At 44.4% G+C, this 19,578-nt stretch overlaps 1 protein-coding gene across 2 annotated transcripts in view; it reads left to right on the top strand.

Moving 5' to 3' along the window:
- DIS3L2 (DIS3 like 3'-5' exoribonuclease 2) overlaps nt 1-19,578 on the top strand; it is a 334,011-nt gene that overhangs the window by 206,973 nt on the left and 107,460 nt on the right. For both annotated transcript variants that reach the window (XM_060767323.2, XM_060767322.2), the window contains exon 12: nt 14,401-14,513. In XM_060767323.2, coding sequence (XP_060623306.2) covers nt 14,401-14,513 — 113 coding nt within the window. The remainder of the gene's footprint in view (nt 1-14,400; nt 14,514-19,578) is intronic.

The raw sequence follows: 19,578 nt of genomic DNA, 5'->3' as shown, positions 1-19,578 counted from the left end.
TACCTGTACCTCAGATTTCTCCTTTTCCCATTGCCTTCTTCTTTTCCAAGCATTATATTTTCCAGTGAATCATGTCTTCAAATGAATACAATCATAGAATCATAGCGTTGAAGAGATCCCCAGAGCAATCCAGTCCAATCTCATTCTGGCATAAAGGAACACATAATCAAAACCCTCCCTACAGTTAGGTAGATGAAGAGAACACTGTGGATGTAGCCTATCTGGATTTCAGTAAGACCTTCAACAAGGTCCCCCATGACACTCTGGCAAAGAAATCAATCAAATGTGGGCTATGCAAAACCACAGTTAGGTGGATCTGGAATTGGTAAAACAAACAAACTCAGAGGGAAAGAAGTGACGAGTGGAGTGCCATCAGCAAGTTTCCATCCTGGGTCCAGTTCTGTTCAACATCCATGTTAAAGACTTAGATGAAGGGTTAGAAGGCATAGTCTTCAAGTTTGCAGATGACACCAAATTGGAAGGGATAGTCAATCCTCCAGATGACATGAGCAGAATGCAAAACAATCTTAATGGATTAGAGAGATTGTCGAAGGCTTTCATGGCCGGAATCACTGGGTTGTTGTAGGTTTTTTCGGACTATATGGCCATGGTCTAGAGGCATTCTCTAGAGAATGCCTCTAGACCATGGCCATATAGCCCGAAAAAACCTACAACAACCCAGATTAGAGAGATTATTGTCTAAGACTAACAAAATGAAGTTCAACAGGGACTAATGCAAGATGCTCCACTTAGTCACAAAAAATGAAATTCAAAGATATAGAATGGGGGATACCTGGGTCGACAGCAGTACATGTGAAAAAGATCTGAAGTCCTTGTGGGGAATAAGTTAAACATGAAGCAACAATGTGAGGTGGTAGCTAAAAAAACCAATGGGGTTTTGGCCTGCATAAATAGGAGTATAGTGTCTAGATCCAGGGCAGGGAAGTCATGCCACCCCTCTATTCTAGTCTGGCTTGGTCAGACCAAACCTGGAATGACACTATGTCCAATTCTGGGAACTGCAATCGAAGGGAGATGTTGACAAGCTGGATTGTGTCCAGAGGAGGGTGACCAAAATGATCAAGGGTTTGGAGAACAAGCCCTATGAGGAATGGCTTAAAGAGCTGGGCATGTTTAGCCTGCAGAAGAGAAGGCTGAGACAGGAAAAGGGCCATGGATCAATATGTGAGGGGAAATCATAGGGAGGAGGGAGGAAGCTTGTTTTCTGCTGCCCTGGAGACTAGGACGCAGAACAATGGATTCAAACTGTAGGAAAGGAGAATCCACATGAACATTAGCAAGAACTTTCTGACTGTGAGAGCTGTTTAGCAGTGGAACTCCCTGCCTTGATGTGTGGTGGAGGCTCTTTCTTTGGAGGCTTTTAAGCAGAGGCTGAATGGCCATCTGTCAGGGGTGCTTTGAATGCGATTTTCGTGCTTCTAGGCAGAATGGGGTTGGACTGGATGGTCTACGAGGTGTCTTCCAATTCCATGATTTTATGATTCTATGATGGCCATTCAACCTCTGCTTTAAAAATCTCCAGAGAAGGAGAATCCATCACACGTTGAGGTAGCATATTTCTCTGTTGAACAGTTCTTACCATCAGGAAAGTTCTTCCTAATGTTCAGGTGCAATTTCCTCTGCTGTGGTTTGAATCCATTGCTCCTCTACCCAAAAGGCTCTACATTGGACTTGAGATGTTATTTGAGCAACCGTTCCTGCTTTACGTCTGGTCCCCTGGGTCTTGTAACTTCTCTGGAGACGACGGAGCACACCGCATCCGTGATGTTCAATGCCAAGATGTCAAGGAAGAGTTTTCTTCCATCAGGAAATGGATTAACATCTAATACATCCAGAATCATTCTAATTTGTGAAGGCTGCTGGGTGCCACTTCCCATCTCAGTAAATTCAGCGAGTATTAATTTCCTGGTGGGATTAGCCCTCCTGAATGGAGCATGGAATAGTAATAAAAACAGCTTGTGGTGTGATTTGCCAGAAATTGTCTTTTCTCCCTTCATCTCTTTGGCTGAGAGCCTTGGCGCAGAGTGGGGGCTCTTAACAGCCGCCAAGTTCAGAAAGTTCTCCTGTTGCAAGTTCATCCATTAGCAAGACACTCTCATCCTGCTTATCTGTGTGTGAGTCTGCTTGTATCTGCAAGTGAGACAAGGGCCAGAAATCTGATCTTAACAGAAGCACCCTTGCCTCTTGGCTACAGCTTCCCAAACTTCTTTTGTTCTCAGCCTTGCAGCTTTGGATTGGGAAAGGGGTCTGAGGCTGGGCCAAGAGCAAGTCGGCAAAAGGCAATGGGTGAGCTGAGAAGCGCATGAAACAGGTAGTACAAACTGATGCCACAATGGAACAGGTGTGGGTGGTGTAGGATCTGAAAGACCAACCTGTGGTTCAATGCAAAAGTATGGATGGGTTTAAAGGCATGTTAACTGATTGAACAATGGACTGATGGGGTGGCAAAAGAAGCCAATGGGATTTTGGTCTGCATCAATAGGAGCCTAGTGTCTAGATCTAGGGAAGCCATGCTACCCCTCTCTTCTGCTTTGGTTAGACCACACCTGGAATATTGTGTCCAATTCTGGGCACCACAATTCAAGAGAGATATTGACAAGCTGGAATGTGTCCAGAGGAGGGCGACTAAAATGATCAAGGGTCTGGAGAACAAGCCCTATGAGGAGCGGCTTAAGGAGCTGGGCATGTTTAGCCTGACGAAGAGAAGGCTGAGAGGAGATATGATAGCCATGTATAAATATGTGAGAGGAAGCCACAGGGAGGAGGGAGCATGCTTGTTTTCTGCTTCCCTGGAGACTAGGACGTGGAACAATGTCTTCAAACTACAAGAGAGGAGATTCCATCTGAACATGAGGAAGAACTTCCTGACTGTGAGAGCCGTTCAGCAGTGGAACTTTCTGCCCTGGAGTGTGGTGGAGGCTCCTTCTTTGGAAGCTTTTAAACAGAGGCTGGATGGCCATCTGTCAGGGGTAATTTAAATGCAATATTCCTGCTTCTTGGCAGGGAGTTGGACTGGATGGCCCATGAGGTCTCTTCCAACTCTTTGATTCTATGATTTTATGAACAAGATGCTGTAGTTCATGTTTTATATCCTGGTTGAAGCACAGAGCTCAGAATGGGTTGAGAGAAATACATGTATGAAGAAGGTGCCTGGGTCTCTTTCACAGACTCACTCAAAAGATTAGTTGACTATTCTCTTCTCATTACCTTACTTATACCCCATATTTTCCCCAAAGTTGGGGCTCAAGATAGTTTGCAAGTTAAAAAAGTCAAAATGCATGTTGATAGAATCATGTTAAGATAATTACTGAGTAGTATTTCTCTTTTATTGACTGTTCCAAAGCCTTTGACTGTGTGGATCATAATAAATTGTGGCAAGTTCTTGGTGGTATGGGGAGACCAAGCCACTTTGCCTGACTCCTGAGGAATCTGTATAAGGACCAAGTAGCCACAGTCAGAACTGACCACGGAACAGGAGACTACTTCAGGATTGGGAAAGGAGTATGGCAGGGTTGTATACTCTCACTCTACCTATTCAACTTGTATGCAGAACACATCATGCGACGTGCGGGGCTTGACGAATACAAGGCTGGAGTTAAAATTGCTGGACAAAGCATTAATAACCTTAGATATGCAGATGATAACATTTTGATGGCTGAAAGTGAGGAGGAGCTGAGGAGCCTTCTAACCAAGATGAAAGAAGAAAGGGCAAAAGCTGGGTTGCAGCTAAACATTAAAAAAACCCCCCAAGATGATGGCAACCAGACTGATTGATAACTGGCAAATAGAGGGAGAAAATGTGGAGGCCATGACAGACTTTGTATTTCTAGGAGTGAAGATGACTGCAGACGCAGACTGTGGCCAAGACATCAGAAGATGTCTCCTTCATGGGAAGAGAGCAATGATCAATCTCAATAAAATAATTAAGAGTAGAGACATCACACTGGCAATGAAGATCCGCATAGTTAAAGCAATGTGAGAACTGGACCAGAAGGAAGGCTGAGCGAAAGAAGATAGATGCTTTTGAGCTGTGATGTTGGAGGTAAATGCTGAGAGTGCCTTGAACTGCAAGAAGATCCAACCAGTCCATCCTCCAGGAAAGAAAGCCTGACTGCTCATTGGAGGGAAGGATATGAGAGGCAAAGATGGAGTCCTTTGGCTACATCATGAGAAGACAGGAAAGCTTAGAGAAGACAATGATGCTGGAGAAAATGGAAGGAAAAAGGAAGAGGGGCCGACCAAGAGCAAGATGGATGGATGGATGGCATCCTTGAAGTGACTGGCTTGACTCTGAAGGAGCTGGCGTGGGCTGGTCCAGGAGGTCACCAAGAGTCAGAAGCGACTGAATGAACAAACAACAAAAATATTGAATTGTCTATTAAGTCAAAATAATTTAAGACATTTTTAAAAAAGAATAATCATACTATAATCAACAATGAAGGCCTTATTTTGGTCAAAATAACCATTTCCAAAGCCTGCTAGAACAAAAAAGATCATCCTCTGTCAATGAAAGACATTTAAGGAGGGACACATGACACCAGTTCTTAGTCCTACAGCTGGGTCATCATGGAGCGCAAGCACTTTGAGGAACGGATTAGAGAGCTAGGTATGCTTAACTCGGAGAAATGAAGGCTGAGAGCCATGTTTTAAATTTTTGAGAGGTGTACTGTATATGAGGAGGGAGCTGGCCTGTTTTCTGCTGCTTCAGAGACTAAAACATGGAGTATTCAATTCTAGTTTCACAAAAAAGAGATTCCATTTAAACATTAGGAAGAACTTCCTGATGGCAAGAGCAATTCAACAGTGGAATAAGGTCTGGTTAAGTCTCATTCTTTGTAGGTTTTAAAGAAGAGGCTGGATGGCCATCAGTGGAGTGCTCTAATTGGTCAAGTGGTTTTGGAATGGATGGCTCTTGTGGTCTCTTCCAACTCTGCAATTCCATGATTCTTTGCTTCAATGTATTGTCAAAGGCTTTCATGGTTTCTATGAGTTTTCTGGGCTGTATGGCCATGTATGGCATTCTGTATGGCATTCTCTCCTGACTTTTCACCTGCATCTATGGCAGGTATCCTCAGAGGTTGTCATAAAGCAATTGATCTTTGAGGTGTGGCTCAGCTTTTTCAAAATCTGGAACAAATCTCAGAGCAGGCCCAGAACTCTTAATGCGTGACGTTGAGAAACTGCAAGGAAAATGTGTGTGTTGTGATCGAGGTGGGAAGGAATCCCCGCATAGCTGTGGGGTCTATTTGACTTTTTCATCTCTCTATTTGCTGGTCATGAGGCAGTCTCATAGGAGATTCTGACGCTTCAGGGTTCTCTTTGTTGTGTGCTGATCCTGCTGAGTGTTTCATGTCAAGCTTTGTGGTCTTGTAACAGGCAAATTTAGGTTGAGGAGGGAACATTTGAGATGTCCCTTGGCTGAAACTGGCTGGTATGACATTTATTTTTACCAAACAAAGCTGCCAGCTCACACTCAACTTCTCGGTGTTTCCAAAACTGAGAATATCCCCTGGGCCACCTTCCAAAAAAGGTTTGAGGCAAGCCAAAAAACAAAGGTGACGACCTGCTTCCTTGCACAATGGCTTGGCGCCTTTGGTGGAGGTGAAAGCATGTTGTGGTTCTGAAATGAAATGTAGTGAATGTTAGGAGTTACCCAAGTGCCAGCTGCCAGCTTTCAAAATGCCAGAGCAGTTTGCGGGCCTGGCATTGAGTAGCTACTCAAGTACCTTTGGCAGCCACAGGAAAGAGAGGGAAATCTCCCGCTTATGGTACTTGGTAGTAGATTGAAGGAAGTCAACATCTTATGTCTTGAGGACAAGGTTGCTTTCAGTGGGAAGACATGGAATGAGAAGAACTTACCATATTTACTTGAGTCTGTTGTGCAGCTTTTTTGGCTAAAGGACCATACCAAAATTAGGGTGCTCATTAGATTAGATGTTGCAGTAAACTCGAGTCAAGAAGAAGGCATGTCAAGCCAACTCTTGTCAGGACTGCCTTCCATCTGGAAATTGATGTCCTCACTGCAAAAGAACATGTGGACCAGGAGGAGGTCTCTACAGTCACCTATGGACCTACTGCCAAGACCCTACAGTTGGAAGGCCATGAATGATAGCCTATGATGATGAGACTCTAGTAAATATGGTAGTTCTAATGATATCTACCAAGTCAACCCTGACCAAATCTGTATGTGATTCCCTAAAATGTGTTTTTTCAACAACACCTCCCAGTATGGTTGATTGTTGGCAGGTGATTCTGGAGTTATGTTACTTGGAAACCTTTCTGAGTCCCCTTGGGGAGATAGAGCGGTATATAAATAAAGTTGTGTTGTTGTTGTTGTTGTTGATGATGATGAGTTGTAGTTCCAGAAGGTAACTGTTGTAAGCTCTGGCAAAGCTCTTAATTCCATAGGATGGCATCTGGCTGGTCCAGAATTTCCTGGAAGGTTTGTGACTCCAGGACCTTTAGGGGATTGGACTTGTGTCTCTTCCAACTCCGATTTTATTGTTGGAAAGTAATTGTACTCCACTGTCAGAGGTGGCCCTAGGTAATTTTCAATGGTAAGCAAACAGTATTCCCCCCCCCCCAACCAATCATTGATATATATTTTCTGTTCATCATAGGAGTTCTGTGTGCCATATTTGGTTCAATTCCATCATTGGTGGAGTTCAGAATGCTCTTTGATTGTAGGTGAACTTATATGCATCCCAGTAACTACAACTCGCATATGTCAAGGTCTATTTTCCCCCAAGAGTGCCTCAAGAGCGCCCCTGGGCAAAATCAACTATACTACGAATGCTTACTTTGTGTCATGGGTTGAGCCGCCCCTGTCCACTGTACTAAAATGGAATGACAGTGAAGTGGAACTGTGACTATCTCCAGTTGAGACAGCTACAGAGACAGTGGCAAGCAGCTGGAAGTGGTGGCTGGAAGTTTCAAAGCCAATCAGTCCAGATCAGTGCTGCATCTCAACCAGCTTAGCCCCTTCCCACATCTTATGAACCCAGACTCAGTAGTCCAGATGATATAAGCATCAGAATAAGTTGAATAAGAGGAGAGTAATTCTGCAAACCTCCTCAGTTTTGTTGAATTCATCAAGAGGCTGTAGAATCCTGGTTTTCTTGTTCCAAAATTGAGGTTGCTAGCGTGCAGAATATTTCATGCATTGAGAATCTATTTGGGATAGATTCTATTTGGGATAGATTCTTACAACAATCTGGATGAGCCCACTTAGAGGCTGTGTTCAGTGTAGCTTTGTGAAATCTGGTCCTTGCACATCCTTTCTCTGTTACTCTGAAAAGAGCAGCAAGCGTTGGGGGCATTTCTGCCTTTCGGGAGCCAATGTAAGGACCTCAGTTCTCATGTTTCTCTTTTCCGCCCAGACAAAAAGGGAATGCAGGGCTTCACACATTGTCCCACATTTTGTTATCATTGTGGCACGCCTTCCAGTGGTTTCTGACATGGGGACCCTAAGGCAACCCTATCATGGGGTTTTCAGGAGCTAAGACGATGTGTCAACTGGAAGGGCTAGAGACTCCTTGAGACCAATAATTTTTATTTTTCACTTTCATGGATGTCATGTGTTCCTAACCACAGCAAGTGTTGAGGGCTGCCCGTACATGGAGGTTTTCCTTAGGGCTTTAAGCCTGTGCTTGTTGTTTCCACAGACACAAAAAACCCCCTACCAGACAGTCTCCCCTCCTGTATTACTTAGCTACAGGTAGTTGTGTTTCAAAGTTGTTTAAGCTATTCTTAGATGATAGTGTTACTCAGAAAGTTTTGTTGATCTGCTGGAAATCATCAGAGCCAATAAACCGGAGGGATTCCTGCGTATCAAATGGAGAGAAAATGGACACTTTTGAATAAGTGAAAGCTGTAATGTATGGACTCTTGGTGGTATTTTAATTGATTTTGAAATAATACAGTGCTGATTTCTACAAGGCATCATACATCTGAGAACTGGCATAATTTTTAATGGAAATGTTCAATTTGCATTCTTGCCTTCTCTTAGCCTGGGTGAGGAAAGCAGCTGTTTAGGAGACGGAATATGGATTTGCCACCAGCAGGATGCTTTTCTTTCTCTTCCTCTTGCTATTCACATAATCTCAAAGCTCTTGTTTTTCTGCTTCCTAGAGCGAACATCGCACCAAAGTGCTTTGTTGGCACTTTTTTGCTGAGTACTTGCAGATTGTGAGACCCTTCCTTTCTTCCTCCTGTTTTATTATTATTATTAGTTCAGTAATAAAGGAAAATGGAGTTCTGCAGGCTGTTTTTGTTCAAAGAGGTGAGGTCATTAGTGGAGAAGTTGAAATCCCAGCTTGTGTTAGAGTCTTTTCATGGGTTTGTTGTATAAATCATTCCTCATCCCGTCCCTGTCCCTTTGGATTAAGGTCTGAGTACCTTCCTTGGATGGGTACATCATATCTATGAAGATAGGTCTTCAGTTGCATCTTAAATCCTGACAGATGATTTAGCGCAGTGGTTCCCAATCTTTTCTTAACCAGGGACCACTTTGACCTGGGACCACTCTGACCTGGGTCTAATCTCCAACATGAGTATCAAAAAGATTATGAATCAGTTTTGGTCAACTTTAGATTTGGTTTGATTATTTGGGGTGATGATGTGAGAGCCGTTCAGTAGTGGAACTCTCTGCCCCAGAGTGTGGTGGAGGCTTCTTCTTTGGAAGCTTTTAAACAGAGGCTGGATGGCCATCCTGCTTCTTGGCAGAATGGGGTTGAACTGGATGGCCCATGAGGTCTCTTCCAACTCTTTGATTCTATGATTCAGGAAATTGCATTGGATTGACCACAGAACAGATGCCATCCAGCAGGCATGTAGCCGGGGGGGGGGGGGGGGCTTGAGGGGCTTCAGCCCCCCCGAAATTCTCATGGTGGTTCGCAAAAAGGCCTTACTGGTGCATTATTTAAACTGTTTTGTTTATTCATATCATGATCTGATCACCATACTCAATATATCCCATATGAATAGGGGTATTGGGGTAATGATACAAAAGGTTTGCTAGGCTAGACCCTCTTTCACTCAGACTCAGCCCCCCCCCCCCGAAACTCAGCCCCCCCTGGAACCCCCCTGAAAAAATCCCCCCCCCCCCCGAAACAAAATCCTGGCTATGGGTCTGCTGTCCAGTAGTCACCATCATATTGCCCACAGAAAACCATATTTAAAAAACCTTGGCACTATAAGAGTATTTCACGAGACCAGTTTATCTTGTTGCAATGGTGTAGTAATGGTGAGGCTGCGGACCATATTTTAGTTCTTGCGGACTATAGGTTGGAAACCACTGATTTAGCTGGTGAATCTCGTTTCACATGTCATTGCACAGTCTTCTTCTTGAGGTGGCCGATGGAAAGGTCCTCCACTGGGTAATGGCCACCAATCAGGTTCTTGCTGGTTTGAGTCCATGTAAAACCCAGAGGGATTCAGTATCCTAAGGGGCACTGGATTGTATTGGAGAAGACCATCTTGTAGGTAACTTGGATCCAAACATGTAGGCTTTTAAAGATTAAACCCAACACTTTGTACTTACTGATTGGCAACCAGTGGGATGACTTCAGTATAGGGGTGATATGCTCACTCCTGGATGTTCCTGTAATAAGATGGCTGCCATGTTTTGAACTAATTGCAGTTTCTGAACTGGGCACAGAGGGGGCCAATGTAAAGCACATTGTAGACATCTAACCTTGAGGTTACCAGCTTGTCCCCACCATCTTTATATTCTCCAATTAAAGAATTTGAAGTCCCCCAGTGGACTATTGATCCCAGGATTCCTTAGAATTGCATGATGGCAGTGAAAGTGGAACCAAAGTGTTATAACTGTACAGTGTGGATGCATCCTGGGAGTTCTGCCTCGTGTTAGAATTGATTGTAAGCTAGAACAATGCAGAGCTTTGAGGGAGGAGTATTTTTGGAGAGCAATTTTTTTAGCCGTTCTGTCCCAATGTTTGCCTTGCCCTTCGCGTAGCCTTTTCTTGCTTTGTTTCACGTGCCCCCAGGGATGCCATTCTGTTCACTGTGTGGTCTGCGGGATTCCTTGATGTTCCTCCTGTGACTGTTCCAGAGAGTGTTGCTCTCATGCTCAATTTACTTTTCTGCGGTGATGTCAACACATGGCAAGCTAGGTGGGTTTTGTGGAGCCACAATGTCCATTCTCTTTGTGATGGGATTGGTTGGCATCGCTTTTGTGACTCATTGGGGAAAGAATAAGAAACAGCTCACTGGAGAAGTAGCTGCAGATGAACAAAGTGGCGCTAAATTTGTATTTCTACTCCTTTCTTCCATATCGCTGTGTTTGCCACACATATAAAAATCTGGATAATTGGCCCAGCCTGGTTAGAATGATGCGTGCATGATGCTGTCGATGCACCCCAACTCTATTCAGAAACACTGCAAATGAATGAAAAATCATGACTTTCCATTGCATCAACATTTCAGACCTGACCTAGCTACTACATCTCCAGTATAAGGTTTCAACAACAGGTTTGAGCTTTAAAGTTAATACCCTAAGGGGTTTAAAGTCTAAATGTGATGTATCATCTCTGAGACAAGTTTGAGATATTGATGCAATGGAAAGTCATGATTTTCCATTAATAACAGACAGCAGTACTTTTAACCCCAAATGATTCAAGCCAGCTTTGACCAGTAGAATCAATGTGTTAACCAGTTGTCTCACAGGTATTGTTCCTTGGCATTAACAAGGCTAGTGTTAATTCTAAGCAGCATCTTTGTCTTGTGTTCTCATTTCCAACCTGGATTCTGTAAGTTGGTCTTGTGTCTCTTGTGAATGTATGGATGCCAGCTGGGCAAAGTGAGAGGGAGGAGAGCCAAATGCAGGCATGCAGCATCTTCCATTCTTGTCTTCTGCACCAACAATGGTTAAATCAATGTGGGTTTTGACGAACATCGCCCAGCCAGGAAAGTGTATTTAAATGTTGATTTAGGAAGGAGAGCCAGAGTACATCAAGTTAGCAATGGTAGGCTGCTCAATGCAGTATCAACTGGAAGAGATTTAGTACCACGACAAAAGAGAAATACCCAGATTGGATTTCTGAATGAAGGGATACTGTTGGTTGTGAAATTAAGAGGCTTAGAGCAGTGGTTCTCAACCTGTGGGTCCCCAGATGTTTTGACCTTCAACTCCCAGAAATCCTAACAGCTGGTAAACTGGCTGGGATTTCTGGAAGTTGTAGGCCAAAACATCTCGGGACCCACAGGCTGAGAACCACTGGCTTAGAGTATGGGACTTCCCACCAGTAGTCCCAGCTTACTTATCCGAACATATCTCTCTCTACGTTCCACCCCATAATTTAAGATCTACTGGGGAGGCTAAGATTTGTGCAAGCCCAAAAATTCTAGGGAATTAAGTGCAATGCTATGGCAGGCAACAATAATATTAGGTCTGTGGCTGTCCATTCCAGGGCCGACTAGAGGAAAGAATCTGGTTAACTGGTAAGAAGAATAAGGCCATATTAGACAATGTGTGGGGCTGAGTTGGAACTGGTCATTTTCAAAGGCTTGTTGAAACCACCAGGTCTTCAATCTCTTACGAAAGGAGGGGAGGGATGGGGCCTGTCTTATTTCCCTTGGAAGGGCATTCCAGAGGTGGGTGGCCACCACCGAGAAGGCCCTCTCTCTCGTCCCCACCAATTGCACTTGAGACGGTAGTGGGACTGAGAGGAGGGCCTCCCCAGAAGATCTTAGAGCTCGCGCCAGTTCATAGAAGGAGATGCGATTGTGGATATAGGCTTTATAGGTCATGACCTGCACCTAGAAAACACCTTTCTGACGACGACGAGGTGAAAATCGAAGTGACGAACTGGCTGAAAACGGCAGAGGGAAACTTCTATACACAGGCATCAAAAACTCGTTCTATGGATGACAAAATGTATTGAACTGAATGGTGATTATGTGGAAAAATAATGTAATACCAATGCTACAATATATTCATATTCATTCTGTGTATTTTAAAAAAATTATAATCTTACTTTCCGGATAACCCTTGCACTTCAAAATTGCTGCATGGATGGCTGAGATAGTGACACCTGTATGTTCTGATCCACAAACTTTGCTTTATGTACATAGTTGTTGAAAATGTTGTGTTTAACACCATCTTCTGGCTGTGCATAAGGCATCTATGGAATAGGTTTAGACTTCGATCCCATCTTCAAGAGATCTTCTATATGCAAATGTGGGTATTCCAAAATCCGAAATGGCTCTGGTGCTAAGCGTTTTGGATAAAGGATACTCAACCTGCACTATGTTTACAAAGGCCTCAGAGTTGTACCATTGCCCTGGCCTTGGTTTTTCGTAAGTACTGGTGGTGTCTCAGCATGGTTTGAATTTAAGCCCGCGTATGTCGGTAATATATGTAACTAAATCGGGCTACTTCCACAAGTTCAAGTGTGGAGAAGTAGAGGGAGAAGGCATTAGGCTGCCTCTTGCCTTCAGAACCGCAGATGGGAATCTTGAGTAAATGAACTCAATCCAGCGTGTTTTCTTTGGCGGCTTCCATGTTTTATTATCTCATGTAACGGGATCTCTCTTGGTTTGTCAACATTCTGCTGAGGACAGAAAGTTCACGGCTGGGAGAGCCCGCCTATCAGATGAGACGACGATTAGAGCCATGATGTAATGACCGTCTCCTTTTCCTTCCATCAATATTTGCCCTTTGGGGTCGGAGTATTGGAATATGGGCTTCAAAAGGGGGTCCCCTTTCTTCTTCCCTTTTGCAGCTATGTGGCTCCTGTTGCTCGTAATATTAAAGCTGTTTGTGTAAGGCTTTCCACTAAAGCCGTTCTAAGCCTGGCCCATCAGCTTCTCCCCTAAGTAGCCTTCTCCGCTTGTGATAACAAGGTGACGTGATTGTGTAGGTGCTTTTTTGGAGGTGAGCCGTTTCCTCGTCAGCCTTGGAGTCTGACTCCAGCGTTCGAAAGCGCTGTGGAATGTATCCCGAGCTGTGGGACCCGAGTGCCTTCTTCCCCCTCATATGTTTTATTTTTACTCTCAGCAGGCCGTTTTGGTGAGAATGAGGTTTCAGAGGCTGTGTCCAAAGGTCCACCACTTCCTTTCTTTTCTTAGCGCAATCAAATACAAAAACGTGCTGCTTTTGTACAACTGTTATCCTTGAGAAAGGCTTTTCATGGAGTCATAGAATCATAGAGTTAGAAGAGACCTTATGGGCCATCCAGTCCAATCCCTGGCCAAGAAGCAAGAAAATCGCATTCAAAGAACCCCGGACAGATAGCCATCCAGCCTCCAAAGAAGGAGCCTCCACCACACTCTGGGGCAGAGAGTTCCACTGCTGAACAGCTCTCAGCTGACCTGGCTTTTAGGCACCAACATGCGATGCTGATTCTTTTACTTTTATTTCAGTCTTGACATCGTAGCTGCAAGTTGCACCCAAAGCAGTTGGGTGCAACTCTTGCTGAATGTTGAACATAGAACCATGCTCGAGGACCCAGAAATGCCTAAATAGAACACTTATTTGGAGGGATTGGCCATAGAATTACACTTGGAAGATGAAGATATGCCTAAAGAAGTGTTGTGTCAAGTTAAAAAAAACTTAGATGTACATTAACCCTTCCATCACCAACTGCTAGGCCTACCACCACCAACCACCATCAACTGCAGAACATGATACATGACAGAATATTACATTGGCCTGGTTTCCAAAAGCCTGCTCCCAGAGCCAAGTTTTGACTCTTTTCCTAAAGGCTAATAGAGAGGGGGCTTCGCTGATGTCACTAGGGAGGGAGTTCCACAACCGAGGGGCCACCACTGAGAAGGCCCTGTCTTTTGTCCCTACCAGCCGCACTTGTGAGGCTGGTGGGATCGAGAGGAGGGCCTCCCCAGATGATCAAGATGGATGGATGTTATCCTTGAAGCGAGTGGCATGACCTTGAAGGAGCTGGGGGTGGTCACGGCAGAAAGGGAACTCTGGCGTGGGCTGGTCCAGAAGGTCACAAAGAGTCGGAAGCGACTTAACAAATAAACAACAAACAAACATTGTTATTCTTAAAGAAGTCTGCTTCAATCTTGACTTGCTTAAAGCATCAAATAAACTCAAGGAATACTCCTCTCAAACTTTGCTACCTAACAGGTTGTGATCCAGCCATTATCCCCATTTAAAAATATAATAAACATTTGGGCTCATCCAAAATATGTAAATGTGACAGTTGAGAACTTGAATGAATCCCAATAAAGTTAACCCAGAGCAAGATTGAATGGCAAGTGTTCAATTGTTGCCTCTCCCATCTTGAAGGATCTCAAACGTCTTGCATTCAACATGTCTATATGGTTATGCTTTGTTTGCCATTGCTGCTTTTCCATGACAGTTCTCTGACAATCTGCCTCTTTCCATCATTGCAGGTAACTTCGAAGTGGGCGTTCACATTGCAGATGTGAGTTATTTTGTGCTGGAAGGAACAGAACTGGATGAAGTGGCGAGCAAGAGAGCAACCAGCGTCTACCTTGTGCAGAAGGTGAGAAGAAGGTTGGACTCTCACTTGCTGAGGTTATTTATTTATCTTGTCAGGGGCAACCAGACGATTTTATTACATTTCTAACAGAACAAAAACAAACAAACAGACACAAAACAAAATTTGCAAGCTTGGTAGTTGATTAAATGTCCTTTGAGCAGTATCTGGCCACTTGGAGTGCCTCTGGTGTTGCTGCAAGAAGGTCCTCCATTGTGCATGTGGCGGGGCTCAGGTTGCATTGCAGCAGGTGGTCTGTGGTTTGCTCTTCTCCACATTCGCATGACGTGGATTCCACTTTGTAGCCCCATTTCTTGAGGATGGCTCTGCATCTCGTGGTGCCAGAGCGTAGTCTGTTCAGCGCTTTCCAAGTCGCCCAGTCTTCTGTGTGCCCAGGGGGAACTCTCTCATTTGGTATCAGCCATTGGTTGAGGTTCTGGGTTTGAGCCTGCCACTTTTGGACTCCCTCTTGCTGAGCTGTTCCAGCGAGTGTCACCGAAGATCTTAGAAAACTACTTCTTGATTTAAGTCGTTGACGTGCTGGCTGATACCCAAACAAGGGATGAGCAGGAGATGTCTCTGCCTTGGTCCTTTCACTATTGGCTGCTACTTCCCGGCGGATGTCAGGTGGTGCAATGCCGGCCAAACTACACAATTTCTCCACTGGTGTGGGGCGCAGACACCCCGTGATAATGCGGCATGTCTCATTAAGAGCCACATCTACTGTTTTAGCGTGGTGAGATGTGTTCCACACTGGGCATGCATACTCAGCAGCAGAGTAGCAAAGTGCAAGGGCAGATGTCTTCGCTGAGTCTGGTTGTGATCCCCAGGTTGTGCCAGTCAGCTTTCGTATGATATTGTTTCTAGCACCCACTTTTTGCTTGATGTTCAGGCAGTGCTTCTTGTAGGTAAGAGCACGGTCCAGAGTGACTCCCAGGTATTTGGGTGCACTGCAATGCTCCAGTGGGATTCCTTCCCAGGTAATCCTCAGAGCTCGAGATGCTTGTCTGTTCTTAAGGTGAAAGGCACATGCTGAGGTGTTCCTGCAAGTATCTCTGTAGATCTTAGAGTAAGTAAGTAAGTAGATCTTAGAAAACAGCTGTGCTGCGGCAGTCAAACTTTGCTTGGGCAGGGTTGTTGTAGGTTTTTTTCGGTCTATATGGCCATGTTCTAGAGGCATTTTCTCCTGACGTTTCGTCTGCATCTATGGCAAGCATCCTCACTACCTCTGAGGATGCTTGCCATAGATGCAGGCGAAACGTCAGGAGAAAATGCCTCTAGAACATGGTCATATAGCCTGAAAAAACCTACAACAACCCAGTGATTCCGGACATGAAATCCTTTGACAATACATTGCTTGGGCAAATCACTGATTTTATTCTTCCTGCTCTCAGTACACTTGGCACTGCATAGAATAACATAAAGAACATTTAGGTCCCTACCAGCAAGGACTTTATATATAAATGCAAACTGTAAACCATTGGCTGGAAGGGACTTGTGGTTAAACCGCTGTAATAGAATCATTGTGGTCAGAACTCTAATATCAGTGCTTGCCTTTACTTTCTTATTCAAAACAGCCTTTGTGCTGCAGGTAGAGCTGTTCATTGGATTTCTCAAGCCAAAGGTGCAAAAGTAGAAAATAATTATTGGTTTGCACAAAGTGGTTTTAAGGTGGGGTTAGGAGGGGCACACTTATTCTATGCAAGTCTTTATCTGGGTATGGAGAAAGTAAGATGGGGAAGGCAGCTCTGGAGCAAATTAGGTTTGACAACTCTAGCATTGCAAGCGCTGGCTTCCTTAGGGTTGGATGTTGCCTGTGTGTACGAGTCTGGGTGGGAATTCTCCCCGCAAGGAAATCAAATCGCACTGCGGAACTAATTCTCTTGAACCGCCTGCCTGGGAGAGAAGGGCTAGTTGTGCGAAAGGCTAATGGTTTGTTTTGAGAATCCAGGAGACTTAAAAACGAGCGTATCAGATTCTACAAAGCAGGCAAATCTAAACAGTTTTCTCCCTTCTGGCACGTCCCTCTGTGTTGTTTTAGGTGTGAAGTAGTTTGACCGGGGAAGGTCAGCCATAAATCCCTATCATATTTTTACTGGTCCTCTCCCCTCCTCCTCCTCCTCCTCCTCCATCATCATCATCACCATCCTGAAGATGAAAGATTGGGAGGACTGGAAGCCAATCCACATGTTGAGATGGTGACACCAGCAGGTTGCCTGAGGTGTTGATATTTTGATAATGTCAAGCTGAATAATAAGGAGGTGATCGAAGTTTGAATTCATGGAAGTGTTGATACCAAAAATAAGAAAGAAAGCAAAAGAGAAAGGAACGCTTGGCTCCTCAACAAATTGCCTGTTTCCTTTGAGTGTCTTTCAGTGTCGGGGGCCGCCCAGGGATTGTGCTTTGCATGCCCACTTCCGTGGACGAAGGGCGCAAAGCCATGGAAGGCATTGGACTGTTAGCGTGGCTCCACCATTCCAACAGGCCAGAGGTGGAGGAGCACATTCTTTGGAGCCTGAATGGGGCCCAGATTGAACAGAATGCAGAAACTAAAAAACCAATGTGATTCTAGGCTTCTTCTTTTTTTTTCCCGTGTCAGGAGTGACTTGAGAAATTGCAAGTTGCTTCTGGTGTGAGAGAATTGGTCATCTGCAAGGACATTACCTAGGGGACACTCGGATGTATTACCATCTTGTGAGAGGTTTCTCTCATGTTCCTGCATGAGAAGCTGGAGCTAACAGATGGGTGCTCACTCCACTTCCTGGATTCGAACTGCCAAACTATTGGTCAGCAGTCCTGCTGGCACAGGGGTTTAACCCATTGCACCACTGGGGGATCTAGGATGTATCTATAGGAGTATAGTTGATAGCCATGTATACATATGTGAGAGGAAGTCACAGGGAGGAATCATAGAATCATAGAATCAAAGAGTTGGAAGAGACCTCATGGGCCATCCAGTCTAACCCCCTGCCAAGAAGCAGGAATATTGCATTCAAATCACCCCTGACAGATGGCCATCCAGCCTCTGTTTAAAAGCTTCCAAAGAAGGAGCCTCCACCACACTCCGGGGCAGAGAGTTCCACTGCTGAACAGCTCTCACAGTCAGGAAGTTCTTCCTCATGTTCGGGTGGAATCTCCTCTCTTGTCGTTTGAAGCCATTGTTCCGTGTCCTAGTCTCCAAGGAGGCAGAAAACAAGCTTGCTCCCTCCTCCCTGTGGCTTCCCCTCACATATTTATACATGGCTATCATATCTCCTCTCAGTCTTCTCTTCTTCAGGCTAAACATGCCCAGCTCCTTAAGCCGCTCCTCATAGGGCTTGTTCTTCAGACCCTTGGTCATTTTAGTTGCCCTCCTCTGGACACATTCCAGCTTGTCAATATCTCTCTTGAATTGTGGTGCCCAGAATTGGACACAGAATTCCAGGTGTGGTCTAACCAAAGCAGAATAGAGCATGGGTAGCATTCTTTTTTGCTGCTTCCCTGGAGATTAGGACACAGAACAATGGCTTCAAAAGAGAGGAGATTCCATCTGAACATGAGGAAGAACTTCCTGACTGTGAGAGCCGTTCAGCAGTGGAACTCTCTGCCCCGGAGTGTGGTGGAGGCTCCTTCTTTGGTAGCTTTTAAACAGAGGCTGGATGGCCATCTGTCAGGGGTGCTTTGAATGCAATTTTCCTGCTTCTTGGCAGAATGGGGTTGGACTGGATGGCCCATGAAGTCTCTTCCAACTCTTTGATTCTATGATTCTATGATTATTTTGCCTTGGTCAGGCCTCATCTGGAATAACCCTGGGTTCAGTTCTGAGTAGAACAATTCAAGGAGCATATAGACAAACTGGAAGATGACCAGAGAAGGGCCACCGAAATGACCAAAGGACTGTAAACCTGTAACCTATTAAAGAGTGGTTTAGGGATTTGGGTTTGTTTAGCTTGGAGAAGGTTGCAAAAGGACATAATCACTTAAGTAACACTATGTAACATGATTTTTGTTCCTGGGTTATAAATGTCATTTCCTAATTGGCTCTATCATAAAAACATGGAAAAAAATTATTAAGCTGTAATAACTTTGTTTTTGTGGGAGGAACATCCTGCAGCACATTTTGCTCTAGTTTTTCAATGAGTCATCAAGTCTCAACCAATTCAACATAGTTTGTGGCAGCTACAAAAATGAATCTTCTGGACTATAACAATTGCTTTCAAAGTAAGCACCACACAATTAAACAGGAAAGGACACTTTCCAACCAGGTGTGTGTGTGTGTATGTATATATATAATTTCCTGTTTATATTTGCTCTGGGCTCAGTTTCAGAGGAAGGAATCGGCAAGCTCGTCTCTGAATATTTCTTGCCTAAAAAACCCTGTGTGATCACCATAAGTTAACAAGTGACATGACGGCTGTAATGAACTCATACCTTTTCCTCGTACGCTGCAGCCTGGAAGTCAGTGAGCTGGCCTCCATGTTGGGAAGGCAGCTCAGGATGGCTGACATGATGGTATAGGCAGAGAGGCAAGGGGAGGAGTCAGCTAACTCCTGATTGGTTCAGACTCCAAGGGGAGGAGTTGAAGGAGAGTGTAAATAGGCTGTCATTTCTGACAGAAAGAGGGAGAGAAGGATTTCATCTAGCGGAGAAAAGATTAGGATTTCAGACAGGGAGAAGAGAGTTTCTGAGTGAGCTAGGAATTAGACTGTTAGGGAATAATTAAGAGCAAGTGCTTCTGTATAGTTTGACTAGGGCAGTCAAAGTTTAGGCTTGTTTACTTGTATTAGGACAGAATACAAGTGGGTTTATTTCCCTAAAGTTTCAGAGTAGTCCAGGGGAAACCTAGATACTCTGGAAGACAGCCAGGGGCAGCTGGTCAAAGAAACGCACTGTTACATATTATAGGATAGAGTGAGAAAAGTAGCTCATGTTAAGAAAAAGTTACTCCTTCTAAAGAAACCACTTGCTTAGTAAGTCTGTGCTTCAGAAACAAACTACGCGTATGTACTTCTCAGTAGTCAGTTGTATGCTTCAAATACTTCAATAAACCTGTTCTCTAGTTTACTGTTAATCTGCCTCAGCCTTGTTTCAT

This window comes from Anolis sagrei, chromosome 3, assembly GCF_037176765.1.
Source record: "Anolis sagrei isolate rAnoSag1 chromosome 3, rAnoSag1.mat, whole genome shotgun sequence".
Classification (NCBI taxonomy): domain Eukaryota; kingdom Metazoa; phylum Chordata; class Lepidosauria; order Squamata; family Dactyloidae; genus Anolis; species Anolis sagrei.
Note: the sequence above shows the minus strand (reverse complement) of the source record. Positions and strands in the feature narration are given on the sequence as shown.